We start from the raw sequence: 18,359 nt of genomic DNA, 5'->3' as shown, positions 1-18,359 counted from the left end.
TTAATCCCTGTCACCTATTTAACCCACCCCCCAACCACCTTCCCTCTGGCAACCATCAGTTTGTTCTCTGTAGCTAAGCATCTGTTTCCCGACCTTTTTAAAGGCGCCTAGTTCCTGCAAAAGAGCAGAAAACATTCAGTAATGAATTAGCACTTCGTGGTCTTTGGCTTAAGTTTCAGATTGTCTGCTGTCGAATGATGTATACTTAATGTTCTCACGTATAAATTCCTTTTTGTTGTTGTTGTTGGTATTTATGTGGGGAGTTTTCTCTTCAGGCTGCCAGCCGCCTTTTGGGCTCCAGCATGGTCGGCATACAGGTGGAAATAGGGTCCTTTTTGTCTCTGGGATGACTGTAGACTACACCTGTGACCCTGGCTACTTGCTGGTGGGAAACAAATCCATTCACTGTATGCCTTCGGGAAATTGGAGTCCTTCTGCCCCTCGGTGTGAAGGTACTTTCAGTTCCAGAGTTGTCTTTCTCTGTGATATCAGGCATGTATAAGTAACTCAAACTTTGCTCGTCCAGAAGCACCGTGTCAACCTGTGAGAGAAGATCTTCGAGAGCCTCCTGTTCACTCACACGTAGTACTGGTTAATACGTCCTGTCAAGAGGGGTGAGTAGAAGAAGGTCCACTCTTGGGAAGGGTCTCCACGAGTTTTATGCATTAATCCTATCCTCAACCTGTCTTGGTGACTCCATTTAGAAGTCCCTCATTGTCGCACTCACAGGGAACGTGAGGTTCTGAAGGTCTAACATCTAGGACTTTTCAGTCCTTTCTTGACATGGAAATAACCGTGCTGCGAAAAACTCTGTTTAAAGTAGCTTTTGTGCTTGGAGGGCCGAGAGTTTTAGCTCCTGTCCCCCCGAAGTTCTTATTTAGAAATGCCTCTGCATCTGTGATTTGAGGAAGAGAGACGGCAGAGATGTGCTATCAGGAAGAGGAAATGCATTACAGTCTCTCTCTAGGTACCGGCTGACTGGACATGCTTATCAGAAGTGTCAAGATGCTGAGAATAGGGTCTGGTTCCAGAAGATTCCACTTTGTAAAGGTAAGTCAGAAAAAAAAAGTTGTTGGAGGGGCAGTAGGGGGTTAGAGAGGGCAAGCCACTGAGGAGCTAGCCTATAACTACCTCAGTGGTCTGTGTGTGCAGTCTCCGTGTACATAAGATAAGGCAAATCTTTCCGTGTCTGATGGGCACTGACACTGGGAAATGAAGTTGCCAAGTAGGAACTGAGTATTTGCCGTATATCTGCTCAAGATTTAAGAAAATATATATATGGCCTAGGTTTCTAGTTCATGGTAGCATAGCCGCATTTATTCCTTTCGGAAGACTTCACCGTGTTTCCTGAATTTTTTTTGAATGAGTATGATGTATTAGTCGCATGGAGAATTTAATAAAGTTGTTTTTTTTTAATTTTTTAATATTTATTTATTTTTGAGAGAGAGAGAGAGAGCATGAGAGGCAGAAGGGCAGAGAGAGAAGGAGACACAGAATCCGAAGCAGGCTCCAGGCTCTGAGCTGTCAGCACAGAGCCTGACGCGGGGCTCGAACTCACAGAGTGCAAGATCATGACCTGAGTCGAAGTCAGAGGCTCAACTGACTGAGCCACCAGGGTGCCCCAATAAAGCTGTTTTTAAATATTTAAATTTTTTTTAACATTTATTCATTTTTGAGAGTGAGAGAGAGCATGAGTGGGGGAGGGGCAGAGAGAATGGGAGACACAGAATCCAAAGCAGGCCCCAGTCCCTGAGCTGTCAGCACAGAGCCTGACGTGGGGCTCGAACTCACAGACCGGGAAATCATGACCGGAGCCGAAGTCGGACGCCTAACCGACTGAGCCACCCAGGCACCCCTAATAAAGCTGTTTTCAAGAAAGTATAACCCGGGTCCTAAAATCTAAGTTATTTTATCGCTCTGTGTAATACCTACAGTTGCCTAGTTTCATTCGTGCCTGAAGGAAGACTGTCCAACTGAAGTAGAATTTCCTAACTCTCTTCTACAGCTGTTCACTGCCCGCCTCCACCAGTGATTGACCACGGAAGGCCCAGGGGTGTGATGGCAGAACGCTTCCTATATGGAAATGAAGTCTCTTATGAATGTGACCAGGGATTCTCCCTTGTGGGAGAGAAAAATATACGATGCATCATTGATCCTAAAGGACATGGGTCTTGGAGTGGACCTACCCCCCAGTGCTTCAAATCTCCTCCTGTGACCCACTGCCCTAACCCAGAAGTCAAACATGGATATAAGCTAAACAAAACTCGTTCTTCATATGCCCACGATGACATAGTATATGTCGCCTGCAATCCCGGCTTCATCATGAATGGCAGTAACTTGATTAGGTGTCATACCAACAACCAGTGGGTGCCAGGTGTACCAACTTGTATCAAAATGGGTAAGATATTTTAAGGAATTAAGTATGGGATGGTGCAGAGAATAAAGGAAAGGGCTTTGAATCTCCACCGGCCATTTGAACTGCAGAAAAGCATGTAAAAGCAAAGACAGTCACATTGTTTTACAAGATACCTGCCTTGTCTTGTCTTTTCATTTGATTCTTTTTTTCCCCTTTTCTTTTTTTTTTCTTTTTTTCTTTTTTTAACGTTTATTTATTTTTGAGACAGAGAGAGACAGAGCATGAACGGGGGAGGGGCAGAGAGAGAGGGAGACACGGAATCGGAAGCAGGCTCCAGGCTCCGAGCCATCAGCCCAGAGCCCGACGTGGGGCTCGAACTCACGGGCCGCGAGATCGTGACCTGAGCTGAAGTCGGACGCTTAACCGACTGAGCCACCCAGGCGCCCCTTTTTCCCCTTTTCTAAGTACGTTGAGCAAAAGTACACGAGAGGATAATGGTTACCTCCCAAACTGATGGAGTCTCGAAAATCTATTCTTTTTACTAATTTATAATTTAAAAAAATACACAGATCTTTGGGAGGGGAAATGTCTGGCGATAATACTGCTTGATGATTTGATATGTAAAACTGTGATAGCAGCCAGAAAGAGAACTTTGTGTTTCTCAAGAGGAATGCTGGCCTTCAAACCCATTGAATTGTCTTTCTTTTTTTAGTTATTGTGTGGCAGTTTTGCTCCTGTCAGAAACTACCTACCACCGAGCCTGCCAATTGGTGCCCTAAGAACCGAAATCAGCTCACCAGAACTGTTCTCTTTGGCTGAAATACGGTGCTTTGCTTTCCTGCAAGGCGCCAGTAGCTTGAATTGGGTAGCAATGGCCGCCATTTTTAGGACAGATGCTCTTGGATTCATCATATATAGCGGCTTCCCTTCCTGGTTCCAGTAGGCATTTGAGTGTGAGACCCTTAAACTACAGCCTCTCTGCTATTTAAAGGGAAAAGAAAAGAATACTATTAGCTGATAGATTACAACTGTGGGCTACAACCATTGATTTTTCATTATTTCACTTCTGACATCTTCAGGTCACGTATGAGAGATGTAGAAAATGCACATTTCCGTCCATTGCTGCTTGGCTTGGGTGGGATGAGTATTTCTGGGTACCAATTCATTGGCTTGTTTCCTACCTTCTTTCAGTATCACTGTCACTCACGGAGAGTGTTGGCTATATGTTCCTCTGTGCTAAATTAACGATCCTTTTTTTTCTTGGTGTCCAAGCTTTCTTAGGATGTCAGCCTCCACTAGATATACCCAATGGGAATCACACTGGTGGAGATATGGCTCGATTTTCTCCCGGAATGTCAATCCTGTACAGCTGTGACCAAGGCTACCTGCTGGTGGGAGAGGCATTCCTCCTCTGCACACATGAGGGAACCTGGAGCCAACCTGCCCCTTATTGTAAAGGTACAGTGTCTATTATTTTCTTATTTGTCAATTAAATTTCTCCCACCTAGATATATTCAGTTCGGTGCTTTCAACTTAAAATAGACAAATGCATTAATTGGATCATTTAATACAATGTATTTGATTGGACTGATTTAATTGGATTAATCCATAAATTAACCACAAAATAAGAAAAAATGACTTAAGGAATAGCTTGTCTGATGAGTGATCGCTTATGTAGTCCTTTAAGTACAGAAAATTGAAGTACTTACACAACTTATATAACTAAATACAAGTTGAATTTATACTACGGTTGTAGTTATGGAAGTGTGCATTCGACAAAATGCTGATACAACGCACAATGACCTTGTCAGTATATTTCCTATGAGTGGTGGTGGCATTATGGGTCTATTTTTTTAATAAAAGTTTCAGGATTTCACTTTCGTTAGCATAAACAACACATGTGAAATACGCAGTGAGTTAATATCCAATACTTGTCGAGCACTTTTTACTAAATACCAGAAACCGTGCACAGCATTTTGCATGCATTATTTCATTAATCCTCCTGAGGACAATATGAAGTTGGTGCCACTATTATTTCTGTATGACAGGTGAGGTCTCGGTAGAATGAGAGATTTGTAACTTACCAGAAGTCACACAGCTGGGAAGTCTAGGAGTCATGATTCAAATCCCAAATCTCCCACTATCACCCCCTACACTGCTAGTTGAAAGAAGAAATGAGGGAGCATGTTCCTGTAAGGAGAATTCTAGGTAACAGTGAAGCAGATGAGATAGTCATTCAGAATTCTTAATATTACCCATTCAGCCCTCACCATTTCTCTGGGAAGCCATCAAAACGATCCAACGCTATCCGTGTAGAAACTAAAGCACAAAGAAGGAAAATAATCTGGCTTCAATTGCCTAGAGGTAATCGAGATGGATTGTTGACACGAAAAGACTGCCTAAGATATCCTTTTGTGTTATCACAGTGAGGCTTTACTTAGAATGAACCGAGTTGGTTTCCTAAACCATTCCCTTCAGGGTGCATCTACTTCCTCGAGAAAAGGCTAAACTATGACCCAGCTTCCATTAGCTTTCTTCCATTTCAGAGGTGAACTGTAGCTCCCCAGAGTATATTAATGGAATCCAGAAGGGGCTGGAGCCTGGGAAAATGTATCAGTATGGAGCTATTGTCACTTTGGAGTGTGAGGAGGGGTATACCCTGGAAGGCAGTCCCCAGAGCCAGTGCCAGGATGATCACCGGTGGAACCCGCCCCTGGCTGTTTGCAAATCGCCAGGTAAGTACCAAGGGCTCTATTGCAGCTCGTGTACTTGCCTCACTGGAGAGAAGAGAGCAAGGGCTATGCCTCAGCATTAAGTTCTAGGTTTTAACTTGACATGGGTCTGTGACCAGCACTACACTGATGGAAGAGTTTGAAGTTAGTAGTCGATTCTACAAAAAGCAAAACTCTCTGAGGATGGAGGAAATAAAGAAAGGAAATAACGGGAGAGGAATACTAACTTATAAGGTGCAAGACTAACAACCTTACGTTTTGAAAGGAGTCACTACTGAGCTTTCCCTTGCTGAATCTTGTTTTATAACCACTTACCGATTGGACAACGGTGAACATTGTTGTTATGCCAACTAAGGGCGTTCGTTCACCTGTTACAAACTATATGGTTCACCTCTGACAACTCTCTATGGTGAACAACCTGTTAGAGTTAATGATAAATATCAACAGCTAATATCTGCATTGTAACCTGAGAAGTCTCTGATTATGAAATTGACTATGTTGGTTTTTTCGTTCAGGAACTACCCCGACTTAAAGTGAATTTTTTTTTATAAAGTCCAGTGAGTTGTCACATAAAAAATGAAGCGTGATTATAATCCAGGGTCCCATCACATCTTTTTTAAGTGGATTTTGAGAGAGAGGAGCTGAATGTTAACTTTGGGGACGTGACCATGGGACTTTGGGCTGCACTGAAGCATGCAACTAGACTAATATTTTCATGGTTCTGTATTCTCTTTAGCCTCACTTGCTCCTCTTCTTTCTGGTAAGTTTTCTTAAATATTTGAATTAAAGCTCTAATGATTTTTTTTAAAGTTTATTTATTTATTTTGAGAGAGCCAGAGCACGTGGGAGGGGCAGAGAGGAAGTGGGAGAGAGAGAATCCCAAGCAGGCTCTGCACTGTCTGTCAGTACAGCGACCGATTATATTAACTTCTGGTCATTTGCATGATTCGGTACTATCAAATAGGTTGGCTTATTCTGCAGCGGCCAAATCTATTTCACAGCTGAGTTACGCTGTTAGGCCAAGTCGCGGGACCCCGGTGTCCTGAGCTCCTCATATCATCCCAGGAACGAGAATATTGCTAATAAAACTGAAAGGAGACACAAACGTGACTGGAGCCCTGTGGTCACATGCTCAGTGCTTTAGATTAAATGTGGGCTGGACTGAATCAAAAAAAAACCCACTTAATCCCAAGTATGATTATTTAGGAATTCGGTATTTATATGGCTGAAAAAGGATAGGTATAAAATCACATAACATTCCCCCCACACACTAGGAATAGCCCTGCAATGACTTCAAAACAACACAGGTCACACTTTTCTGGCATTTGATACTTGCTGTTTTGTTTTCTAGGTCTTTCTGCGGGTTCAGTACTTCTTATATTCTTGATTGGTGTCACCTTATGCACGATATTAAAACACAGAGAACGGTAAGTTCATTGCACGCTTGACCAAAAGGCACAAAAGGTTTTGGCTTCTTGCCTGAAACTAAATTCGGAAGCACACGTTATATGCCATGAATATTGTGTTGTGATCACTGGAGTAAGGGATCTTGTGTGGATCCCTTGTCCTCTCAAGGGCTCTTGAGAGGAAGCCCTCTCTGTAAGAACTTAAAAAAATTATCAAACACTTACTTTATTTGAATGATGTTTATTCAGGTGATATATTATTTAAAAAATCTAGAAAATTAAAATTTGAAAAATCGCAGTGGTAACAACTGCAGATATTTTGGTATATTCCTATCTGATCTTTCTCTTACTTTCTTTCTCTTTTTCTCTCTTTAACTGAAATTTTAGCATGATAGTCTCCCACCTAAATTTTTAAAATTTGGCCTTTATCTTTTGTATCGTATGTTTTCTTTTTAGTTACTTAACAGCAGATTGTTCTATGTATTTCTGTATTGTAGAAATTTTAGGTTGCTTCCACATTTACTTTGATAATAAATAAAGATACAAGAAACCCCTTTGAATAAAACCTTTTTGAATAAAACCTTTCCCCCCATCTACTTATTTCTGTAGCACAGATGTCTAGAATTACTAAGAGTATGAACATCTAAGGTGCTTAATAAATACTGCCCAATGACTTTCCAAAAAGTTTGCTCTAACTTGACCAAACATTGAGTAATTAATGTATTTTGGATGTGTTGTGTTTCTGGACTTTTTTTTCCTGCTGTATCGACTTATCTGTTCTTCTATCACAAATCACTTTGTGTTTAATTAGTATAGTTTTATACTGTTCTAATATACGGCGGGGCAAGAATTCCCTTGCTATAATTTTTACTATTTTCTTTTCTATTGTCTTCTGTTTATTCTTACCAGGCGACTTTTAGATCATTTGCCATTTCCAAAAAAAACATATGTTGTGATTACACTTAAGTCTATAGATTAGTGGGTGAGAAATTGGCATCTTTTTCTGTAATGTGTTCCTCTTTGGAAGCATCGTAGGTCTTTCTATTCATTCAAGTGATCTTTTCTTCCGCTTGGTTGTTGTTTTCATGACTACTTTTAAATATATTACTAGGTTTTCTGTGTTTTGTTATATTATGTTTTATTATCCAGAGATTAGATCTAGTTTTATTTTTAACTTATTAAAGTTTTAAAATATTTTAATCTATAATGTAATATTGACTGCCATAGTAGGTTATGTGCTATTTGGTGGGTGCACAAAGCAAATGGTCAAGTCACAGAGAATTTGTAGCAGAAAAAAAAAAATTCCATGGTGAACAAAATGTTTCAAAAGCGCCTCAAGAAACTGTAGACCAGGAGAGAAAGGCTTTCCTGGAAAGAGTAAGCGAGCAGTTTGAGTGAAAACCCAGAGGCTTGTCATTCCATCATGTGTTATGAGAACTACGCAAGCAATCTGACACAACTGGGACATGGTGACTGAAGGAAAAGGCAGCATAGATTCAGGTGGAGAGATGGCGTAAAAGGCCCCTCTAACCCATAAATCTTGTTTCAAAATATTCTGATAAGTGCAAAGGATACCTTTTTAGCAAATGAGACCATCAGATGTCAGCCTAGGGATGGTCTGTGTGCATAGGTTCTTGAATCTCTGTATGTGCCAGTGTTAGAGAAGATAATCAGGTGAAGCCTTACCACGTCTCAGGTAACCTCTAGTGTGTGTGTGTGTGGGGGGGTGACCACGTCATGTCACCCCAAACATGTCACCCATAAACTCCAGCAACATTACTTTCACATGCTAAGTCACTTGGATCTATCAGGGCTGACGCACTGTTCACCGTTGTAAAATGCCTGATGGAGGCATTAGACATGACGGGTTACACTGAACCTCTGTAACGATGACATCTATGAACCTGAGTGCTTTGTTCTGAGCCCGGCGGGGCCTGAGCACCGCAGGTCCTACAAGGATCTACAACTGTGATATACTTTAGGCTGTAGTGTTTACCAGAATACGGACCATAGAGCCCTCATTTTGTCAATGACTTCAGGAAATAAAAAGGGTGTTCTGTGACCAAATAACATGCGTTATCTTTCTCATGAAGATTCACAATGACCATGAGAATATTTAAAGGCCTACAACGAAGAAGCCTGTTTCATTTTATTTTCAAACCGGAGTTCCCCAAATTAATTGGACTGGAGAACTCTTTCTCAACTAATGCTTGAACATCCCATGGAACTAATGTTCCATTGAACAGTCACTGGGAAATCTAGAGAGGTGGGCAGTAGCTAGATCATCAAAAACCTTGCATACCATGACAGAGGAGTTGGTGGGTATCCCGTCAGATCTTGAGCAAGGTAATAATATGTTCAGATACGCATTTTCAAAAGAAGGGCAGGATTGGGCTTCCAACCAAAGCAGCCGTGGTGGGGATCAGGAGGATGGAGGTATCATCACTATTTAGAAGAGAGGATTTCTGGGACTTAGTGACTTGCCAAATGCGGGCAGAAGGGAGAGAAAAAGAATGACTCATGTGGAGTGGATCCAGTGGTTCACCAAAAGAGGAGAGGGGCAGTTTTGTGGAGAAAGAGGAGTTCACTTTGGGGGCACTCACGACGCAGGACGCAAGAGAGGGACCCGGACTCTGGCAGGTGACATTTAGATCACATTTGAAGCCTTGAGACCAAAAAGAACATAAAAGGTAAGAATAGGGATGAAAACGGACCTCAGAAGAACAGTAATGCTTAAAAGGGAGGAGAAGAAGGGACAGTCAGAAAACGGAAGGAGTAGTCTCACAGAGTCAAGGGAGAAAAGGGTCTCAAAAAAAAAAAAATAGGGATGTCAGTCACATGGCTTTCCTCACAGGAAGTTAGAAGATAATTTTAGCCAAGAGTAATTAGAAATTTAAATAAATAGAAAATGTGGTCTCTATCACTTTCCTTCATACTACTAATTTTGTTATCAGAGAGTCACATGTGTAGGAAAATTGGCAAACTTTAGGAATGCCTATAAGCTCAAATAATTTATAATGTTCCAGGCAGATTATTTAGTTTATGAATGGGACTATATCATGTACTATACTGAAGCACCTCCATTGATATAAACCAAACCTATATGTTAAACTCCATTCCTAAGCATCACTCGTTTTATTTCCAATTTGTAACTGACTTCAATTTATTTTCTGATAGTTGATCTAGACGTTTGAGCTGCCTTAAATACTTTCTGTAAACGAGATAAATAATCGGTCACTTAGAAATTTTGCCTAAGTAACAAAACTAAATATTTTCTAAAATGTTTATTTATCTATTTTGAGAGAAAGAGTTTGCACGAGGGTGAGGGGCGGAGAAAGAGAAAATCCCAAGCAGGCCCCACGTTGTCAGCTGTCAGCAAAGCCCAAGGCGGGGCTCGATCAAACTGTGAGATCATGACCTGAGTCGAAATCAAGAGTCAGATGCTCAACTGACTGAGCCCCCCAGGCGCCGCGAAATTAAATATTTTTTAAAGCCACCCAAACACTTGAGAGAGACCACTCTTCTTCTCTAGACATCTAAGATCTTTTAATGAAACCTAAATCTCACGTAGACCTAAAAATTACCATTGTATAATATTCTTGATGCCTCTATCTATAAGCTGACGTCTTAAATATGGTAGTAAGTGACATGCTCTGAGTAACCTTAGCAGAAATCATTCTTTGGTAATTCTGTAACACTTTATTTCAGAGTGCTACCTGATAATGTGATCACATTTTCATGTCTCTTGCTAATTTTGGCCAAGGGGTTTTAGGAGCACAGTGAAGTGTGTGGGCTTTCAAAGTGTAAAAGTAAAAATGTCCTCTTAAAAATTATCTCAAGCTTTTAGTGCTGTAAGACTACAGAAGGATTTGGAATTTAACATCAAATATGAAAACTTTCCTTTAAGTTAGACTGGAAGACTGTGTCCCACAAAGGTAAATTTATGGTCATATCCTAAAATTAAAGCTTCTTTTTTTAATTTATTTTTTCAAACTGAGGATCATAGTTCTAAGTTATTGAGGGTCCTGGATCCGAGGGAAGGCAAACTTGTACCAACTTTTGATTTGGACACTCAGCATCCTAGCAAGTTATTTATTTTTATGGGTCTTTCCAAATAATAGGGGTTATAGTGATCATCTCATATGATACTTAGGACATCAAAATGAACCCATTCATGAAAAGTACTTATCACGTGATGGGAATTACAGAAAACAAACAACTATGACATGTTTATAGTAATCATGGCCAATGAGCAAAGAGTTTACTTTTTTCTTCCTTTTTCCATTTAGGAATTATTATACAAACAAAAGCCCTATAGAAGGAGATCTTCATTTAGAAACACAAGAAGTCTATTCTATTGATCCATACAACCCAGCAAGCTAATCGGCAGACAAACTGGTATCTAATGAAATTGAAATATTTTTATTCACCCATCCGTCAAAATGCCTTCAGTTTATATTTGTCAATAAGTATAGTACTAAATGAGTATGGTTGTATTGCACAAGTCTTCAGCAATCATGCGCAGAAATTGTTAACTTACCTACTTCGTATTGCCAAACTGATGCCACGGGTTCTTTTCAGTTCATTCATCCATTCAACAAATACTGAATACATAGTGTAATAATTAAGGATAAAATGGAGAAGATGATATGTATTTTGGAGAGAAAGAAAGCATACTCCTATAGAGTATGCTGGGTCGTTGTAATGAGCTTGGTGAGTATTCTGAGATGGAAACCAGTGGAGGGTTTTAAGCAGAGGGGAGAATGGTCACTTTAACTGCTGTGTGGAGAACGGAGTATAGGAAGACAAAGGTGGAAGATGGAGGCATCCATGAAGACTTTATCACAACAGTCTAGGCAGGAGGTTGTGAGTGGCTGCCACCAGGATGGTGAGAAGAGGGCAGCTTCTGCATTACTTTGAAGTTTATTTATTTATTTTTGAGAGCGAGAAGGAGTGGGGAGGGAGAGGAAGAAGAAGAGCCAGAATCCCAAGCAGGCTCTGCCCTGTGAGCATAGAGCCCAACATGGGACGCCATCTCACAGCTTATGACCTGAGCCGAAATCCAAGAGTTGGACACTTACTGACTGAGCCACCCAGGGGTCCCTGCATTAGTTTTAAGAGAGCAACAGTAGGGTTTGCTCATGGTTTGTAAGGGAGGAGGCAGTGACGATGGCAAGGTTTTTTGGCCTGACGACTGGAAGGACAGAATTGCCACTAATTAGGATGACTGGCAATGTGAAAAGGCGGGATTAGGGAGAAAAAAACAAGAGTTTCACTTTGGAGAGGTTAGAAATGAGATATCTAACGGGCATCCAAGTAGAAGTATCAAGAAGGCAGTGGATGTACAAGTCTGTATTTCAGAGAATAAGTCCAGGCTCAAGACATAAATACGGGCCCTGTCAGCATATGGATGTATGTAATAATGAAATCAAATAAGATTAGCAAGGGGGTGAAAGGGGCTAGGGAAGAGAAAAGGTCCACGTGCCGGACCTTGAGTCCTTCCACATCCAGAGTCATGGAGTATGAGAGGGAACCTCGGTATTATTTTGAGATAATACTCACTTTTCATGCCTTGTCTCAGTCCCCGCTACAACAGTGAAAAGTATTATCTCCAAATAATACCGAGGTGAGCATATACTCTCCAAGGTGAGAGAAGCAAAGCTAAACTGTCGGCTAGGGTCTCAGGATCAGTAATGGGCAGAGGCTGAATTCAAACTCAAATCTACATTCAAATTGTTTTCTCTTACATAATCTATAAAATACAAAAATAAACCCCTTTGCCCGCTTGGAACTTATTTACAACAAAAAATAGACAAAACAATAGAACAAAAAATAGAAAACAATAGAACAATGTAGAATGGAAAACAGAAATAGAAATATAGAAATAGAAAACAATAGAACAAAATAAAAAACAATAGAACAAAAAATAGACATCGACTTATCATAGTGTGAGAGTAAGTACCTTAAACAAGATACAGAAAAACTGGTGCGGTAGCTAAGAAAGCCAAAATTACCTACTGCTGGTGAACCATGGAAAGAGGAAAGAGAACAGCAGAGACCAGGCCCGAGTGATACCTAAATCCAAACCACTAGGGGTCCCAAGTAAAACTAGTTTATGAATAATTTGTTGAATGAATGCATGAATGAGAAAGAATGATACCATTGCTTGGATTTCTATCTCATGACTTATTACTTATCAACATAAAATTTAATCATCATTTCCTTCAGATCCTGTTTCTGAAGAAGGGATCTCTTGATAGAAAGTGTCTTCTAAGAGGCTTGATGCTCTATCGGTTATAGCACATTTGGGGGAGAGAGAGAATGTTAACATTCTCATTATGTAACTTTTGAGTCACATCACTGCTCTTCCTGCTGCCCCCTGAACAGAAATTCTCTATTGCAGTGTGCCTTGTTTGGATCCTACTGAACATCAGTTGGGACGAAACGATTTTAATATCAGCCAGTCTATGAGTATGGTCTCAACATCAGTGAAATGTCTTCATAAGCTATGATTTCCCATATGCACTTTCTCTCAAGCAGAACAAAGAAAGTTTGCTTGATAATAAAGATGGGATCCCAGTCTCACCGCCACACTCTCTTCAAGGACTTTTTGACGCCTCCCCTGTGATGTGCCTGGAGCCTGGCTATGGCTACAAACAACAGAACTCCTTAAGTGTCGCCATTTTAATTAAGGAAGGCGCTAAAAAGCGCTGCCCTCCTATCTCGACCCTTCTTTTGTAATCAGCATACTTACTGTCACCATATATTTTTGGTTCTAGAGTGGTTTTAACTATTTAAGCAAAGGAGAGAGGATTTCATGCAGTTATGATGGGCATTCTTCTGTTGGGAAGTCTAATTTTATTTTAATAGTAGCATCTTGCTCTCATATGGTTAAACATTTCACCTGTATTTCCGCTTGTTTTGAGGGTTGTTGTTCTTTTTCCACAATGTATACTTTGCCTTTCCATAATCACTCAGTAATTCCAATTTGCACATTTTTTTTTTCATTATAGGAGTCAAGTTTTCACTGTAAGGTTTTGGTGTACAATTCAGGCTCTGGATATTTCCTTGGCAGTTTTGTCAAAGCTCTGTGTCCTTTAATAATGTGTACAGTGGTTACTCAAATAAATTTTATCCTTTAACAAAAACATTTGCCTTTCAGGATTTTTTTTTTCTTAGAGTCAATGAACTCTTAGAGTTTTTGTTTTTCATTTTTTGTTTTTAATTTTAATTGCAGTTAGTTAAGGTTTCTGGAGTTCCTGATCTAACATTTATACATTCTGGATCTTCCCACTTTGTTGTTTTAGCCGACTTGCAACCCACAAACTCCATTCCCTCATTCTCAAGATATTCTCTATTCGTCCAGACAATGCCTTTCCCTAGCCCCCTGCCACCACACTCGAAATCCAGCCGACAATTTTCCTTGTTGTAGCATTTATACTATTGAGAAAATAAAACCTTGCTCCATGGCTACCACAAATTTCTCTTGCCATCCTCTCCTAGACTACGTATTCTGTTTGGCATCTTTTTTGTTTTAAAATATACATAACATAAAATTTAGAATCTTAACCATTTTCCAATGTACAGTTCATAAATGTTTGCATATTCATTATTGTGCAACAGATTTCTAGAACTTTCTCATCTTAGAACATTGAAATGCTATATCCATTAAACAATAACTCTACATTCCCCTCTTCCTCCAGCCCTCAGAAACCACTACTCTCTGTTCCTGTGAATTTGACTACTTTAGATACCTCCTATATGTGGAATCCTACCGTGTTTGTCTGACTGATTTATTTCACTCAGCATAACGTCAACTTTTCTCCATGGGTAGCATGTGTCAGAATCTCCTTCCTTTTTCAGACTGAATGATATTTCGTTGCTTGTATATATCACATTTAGTTCATTCATCTGTCAGTGGACATTTGGGCTGTTTTCATGACTACCGTACGTAATGCTGCTGTGAACGTGAGTGTGCAAATAGCTCTTCAATTCAATTCTTTGCTTTCAACTTCAATTCAATTCATTGCTTTCAATTCAATTCAATTCATTGCTTTCAACTCAATTCAATTCAATTCATTGTTTTCAATTCGTTAGACACATACCCAAAAGTGGGATGCTGTTCAGCATCTTTTATTCAGTCATAATCAGTACTATTTTCATTCCTCCAAATTATCCGTCCATGCACCTCAAGCCATCTATTCTACCTTTGTCTCTATTCTCCTTCTCTTAGGAGCTGATGAAAGCATCACAGGGTAACTAGGTCAACCTCCTCTCCCTCCACCTCTGTCACTTCACCCAAATACTTGTGTCTGGCTTGTACAGCTTCCTTAGCTTCTGTGAGTATGGGGATGGTAACAGGAGTAATGGCAGAGAAGGCTGCTCTGAGCTGAGAACTAGACCTTCAAGAAAGGGGGTGAGAAAGCAGATGTCAGGAAATCAGTGCAAAAGGAAGTGGCAATGGGTGGTCTAATATCTGCTACTATATCTTCCCACCCCCATCCTCCTCCCTTCTCTACAGCATTTGACGGTTGCAATTATTCCACTCTCCACACAACTCATTCCAAGTCTTGCTTTACATACAACTGACTCTTATTTTAACTAACTTTTATTTTTTTATTTATTTTTTTTTTAATTTTTTTTCAACGTTTTTTATTTATTTTTGGGACAGAGAGAGGCAGAGCATGAACGGGGGAGGGGCAGAGAGAGAGGGAGACACAGAATCGGAAACAGGCTCCAGGCTCCGAGCCATCAGCCCAGAGCCTGACGCGGGGCTCGAACTCACAGACCGCGAGATCGTGACCTGGCTGAAGCCGGACGCTTAACCGACTGCGCCACCCAGGCGCCCCTTTAACTAACTTTTAAATCTGGGGTCCTTAGGGACCACAGACCTCCAAAGGTTTATGGCTAGAACTAAATTTCAATATAGCCGCTTTCCTTTGTAATCCTAGATATTCTATTTTGTGCATTAAAAAGATTAATTCTAGGGGCACCTGGGTGGCTCAGTCGGTTAAGCGTCTGACTTCAGCTCAGGTCATGATCTCACGGTTTGTGAGTTCGAGTCTCACATCGGGCTCTGTGCTGACAGCTCGGAGCCTGGAGCCTGCTTCAGATTCTGTGTCTCCTTCTCTCTCTGCCCCTCCCCTGCTCTCTCTCTCTCTCTCAATATAAATAAACATTTAAAAAAATTAAAAATTAATTCTGGAGGCACCTGGGTGGCTCAGTTGGCTAAGTGTCCAACTCTCAATTTTGGCTTAGGTCATGATCTCACAGTTCTTGAGATCAAGCCCTGCAACAGGCTCCACATTGACAGCTCAGAGCATGCTTGGGATTCTCTCTCTCTCCCTCTCCCCCCCCCTCACACTCTCTCTCAAAATAAATAAATGAACATTAAGAAAAAATAATTCTGAGAAGGGGTCCAAAGGCTCAGCCAAAGAGACAAATGGGTCCACCATACACAAAAATATTAAAAACCATGAACCACATGTGAACCACATCTAAATGTCTCCATCCTGATCTTCCTATCATTTATTCTACATACATGTTCCCCCTTAAGAGTGCCATCAATTCCTGAGGTTTTGACCCTCTACCACCCATTTCCTTTTCAAAAGGCCTCTTGCTGGACATCTCTGGAAGTCTGGTTTCATAATCAAACTATATTCCCAATATTTTCCTAGAACATTCTCACACTTCCTGTGAGAGAACTGGCTCTCACTAAAACTCCATCTGTCTCATGCCCCCAAGTCTTTCTCAGGTTTAAAAAAAAAAAAAAAATCCTTTGACACTCTCTCTTTAAAAAAAAAAACAGTTTGTTTTTGAGAGGGAGCATGTGAGCTGGGGAGGGGCAGAGGATCCAAAGCGATGCGGGTCTTGAACTCACAAACTGTGAGGTCATGACCTGAGCCAAAGGCTGACACTTTACTAGCTGAGCCACCTGGGTGCCCCAACACACTCTCCCTTGATCAAGTTACCCTCTCTCTCCCATATGTTTCCTACTGGTGCTGCAACAAGTTACTTTGTAGCTGGAAATGACTCAGATTTATTCTTTTACCAGCCTGGAGGTCAGGAGGCAAAATGAATCCTACAGAGCTAAGACCAAGGTGCTGCCTTTTCCAGCATCTAGAGGTGGCTGTCATTTTGTTCGGCTCATGGCAGCACCTCTCCAGTCTCTGCTCCGGTCATTGCCTTCTCTCACTCTAATCTAGTGCCTCCCTTTCATAAGGATCCCTGTGATAATACTGCCCACCTGGATAATCCAGGGTAATCTCCCATCTCAAAGCCCTTAAATCAATCACATTTGCAAACCCCCTCTTGCCGCCTAAGATAACATAGTCACTGGTCTGGGGATTAGGATGTGGGCATCTTTGGGGTCATTATTCAACCCATCACAGACACCCATTTCTCTCACCCTTGAATTCTTAACCCCCTGCTCCAAATGCATCCTTCCGCCACGTTTTATTCATTTCAATAAATAGCATCATCATTCATTTTGAATCCTGAGGCTAATTCAGGATTCAAGGCTAATTCTCTTTCTCAGCACTAACTTTAAGAAAGGAAGTAACCAAAATCCAATGCATGAATAAATTCTGTTCATTCTGTCTCCAGTTTCTTAATTGTCCACTTAACCTCCAGTCAAGGCCACCATCAAATCTCACCTGGATGATGCCAAAACCTCCTTGCTGGTCAGCCCCATTCACTATTGCCTTATTCTAAGCCAGTGTCCCCGCCGTATAGACAATTATATGTTTAAAATGTAAATCTGATTAGGTCAGCTAAAAAAAATTTTTTCCAGTGGCTTGGTATCTCTCAATTCAACTTAAAGGAATTAGTTCCTGGTATTTCCTACATACTGTACATGTTGCCCCAAACGGTGGCTTTCACACAAGGAGCAGGCATTTCGTTTGCTGACCTATTCACGCGGATTCTTGACCAGGGGAAAAGTCATGCGGAGGCGTTGGAAAGCTGAGCAGCAAGATTCCACCGCCTTTATCCGGAGCCGCCCAGCCTCCACACGGACGACATCAAGGAAACGAAGCATCACCAGCTTTTGCTCCTGCGGAGGGCTCCCGATGGTGGTCGTGGGAGCGAAACTCGTTAGAAACGATGCAAATTAGTAGTAAACAGGACCTCGCCCCTTAAGGGGAAGCTGCGGTCAAAGTCTTCTTTCCGCCCCTCCCAGCTGCGCTCTCCACACTCCGCAGCGCTGGGAGCGAGCGCGTTGCCTCTCATCTCCCCGCTGCGCTCTCTGCTGCGCTTTCCTTCGAGGTCGCACCTCTTCCTGGAGAGGATGGGAGCCTCTTCTCGGAGGAGCCCGCAGCCTCTCGGGCCGCCGGCGCCCCCTCTCTCCCGCTCCGGAGGAGCCCTCCTCGCGGTTCTGCTGCTGCTCACGCTGCCGGCGGCCTGGGGTGAGACTCGGGGCTGGGCGCTGGGTGGGGCGAGAAGGCAGGGGGACTCTGAGATCCCCGCCCATGCCCGGACCCTGGTGGCTCTGGGTGATCCCCTCTGCCGGGGCTTGTGTTGTGCCAGCGGCCCGGGAGCGCGCAGGTGCTGAGCAGGTGCCGAGCAGGTACCGAGCAGGTGCAGCAGGAAATTTCTCTGCCTTTGTCTGTTAACAAAGGCCGGCGAGAGCGGAGCATAGTGCGGATTGCAGCCAAGAAACGGGGGGCTGGAAATACGACCACCTTGGGTTCTGATCCTAGCAAGTTCTTAAGTGTGAGGAAGGTTCCTGCACCTGCCCGAGTCCGTTTCCTTTTCTGTGTGGTGTGAACCCGGATTTCTACCTCGCGGTGTTGTTACCTAAATGGCATGAAGTGCGTCCAGGGGTCTAACACACAGCCTGTCACTTAGGTTCTTTCCTCCAGCCAT

General features: G+C 41.9%; 2 protein-coding genes across 8 annotated transcripts in view; both read left to right on the top strand.

Annotated features, from left to right (window-relative positions):
- The window catches only part of CR2 (complement C3d receptor 2), a 34,018-nt gene extending 20,422 nt beyond the window's left edge, over positions 1–13,596 (top strand). For 5 of the 7 annotated variants that reach the window (XM_007096132.3, XM_015543784.2, XM_042976829.1 and 2 more), the window contains 10 exons: positions 276–452; positions 527–614; positions 968–1,050; positions 2,006–2,398; positions 3,629–3,814; positions 4,903–5,091; positions 5,825–5,848; positions 6,440–6,515; positions 10,784–10,892; positions 12,898–13,596. In XM_007096132.3, coding sequence (XP_007096194.2) covers positions 276–452; positions 527–614; positions 968–1,050; positions 2,006–2,398; positions 3,629–3,814; positions 4,903–5,091; positions 5,825–5,848; positions 6,440–6,515; positions 10,784–10,877 — 1,310 coding nt within the window. In that variant the 3' untranslated portion in view covers positions 10,878–10,892; positions 12,898–13,596. The remainder of the gene's footprint in view (positions 1–275; positions 453–526; positions 615–967; positions 1,051–2,005; positions 2,399–3,628; positions 3,815–4,902; positions 5,092–5,824; positions 5,849–6,439; positions 6,516–10,783; positions 10,893–12,897) is intronic. The other 2 variants (XM_042976827.1, XM_042976828.1) reach the window with 2 other exon arrangements.
- Positions 13,597–17,368: 3,772 nt separating this feature from the next.
- CR1L (complement C3b/C4b receptor 1 like) overlaps positions 17,369–18,359 on the top strand; it is a 66,994-nt gene continuing 66,003 nt past the window's right edge. Inside the window, exon 1 of the mRNA XM_015543785.2 lies at positions 17,369–17,899. Coding sequence (XP_015399271.2) covers positions 17,782–17,899 — 118 coding nt within the window. The 5' untranslated portion in view covers positions 17,369–17,781. The remainder of the gene's footprint in view (positions 17,900–18,359) is intronic.

The sequence above is a fragment of the Panthera tigris genome, chromosome F3, assembly GCF_018350195.1.
Source record: "Panthera tigris isolate Pti1 chromosome F3, P.tigris_Pti1_mat1.1, whole genome shotgun sequence".
Classification (NCBI taxonomy): Eukaryota; Metazoa; Chordata; class Mammalia; order Carnivora; family Felidae; genus Panthera; species Panthera tigris.
The sequence above is the reverse complement of the archived record's forward strand: the minus strand, read 5'-3'. Positions and strand labels throughout refer to the sequence as shown.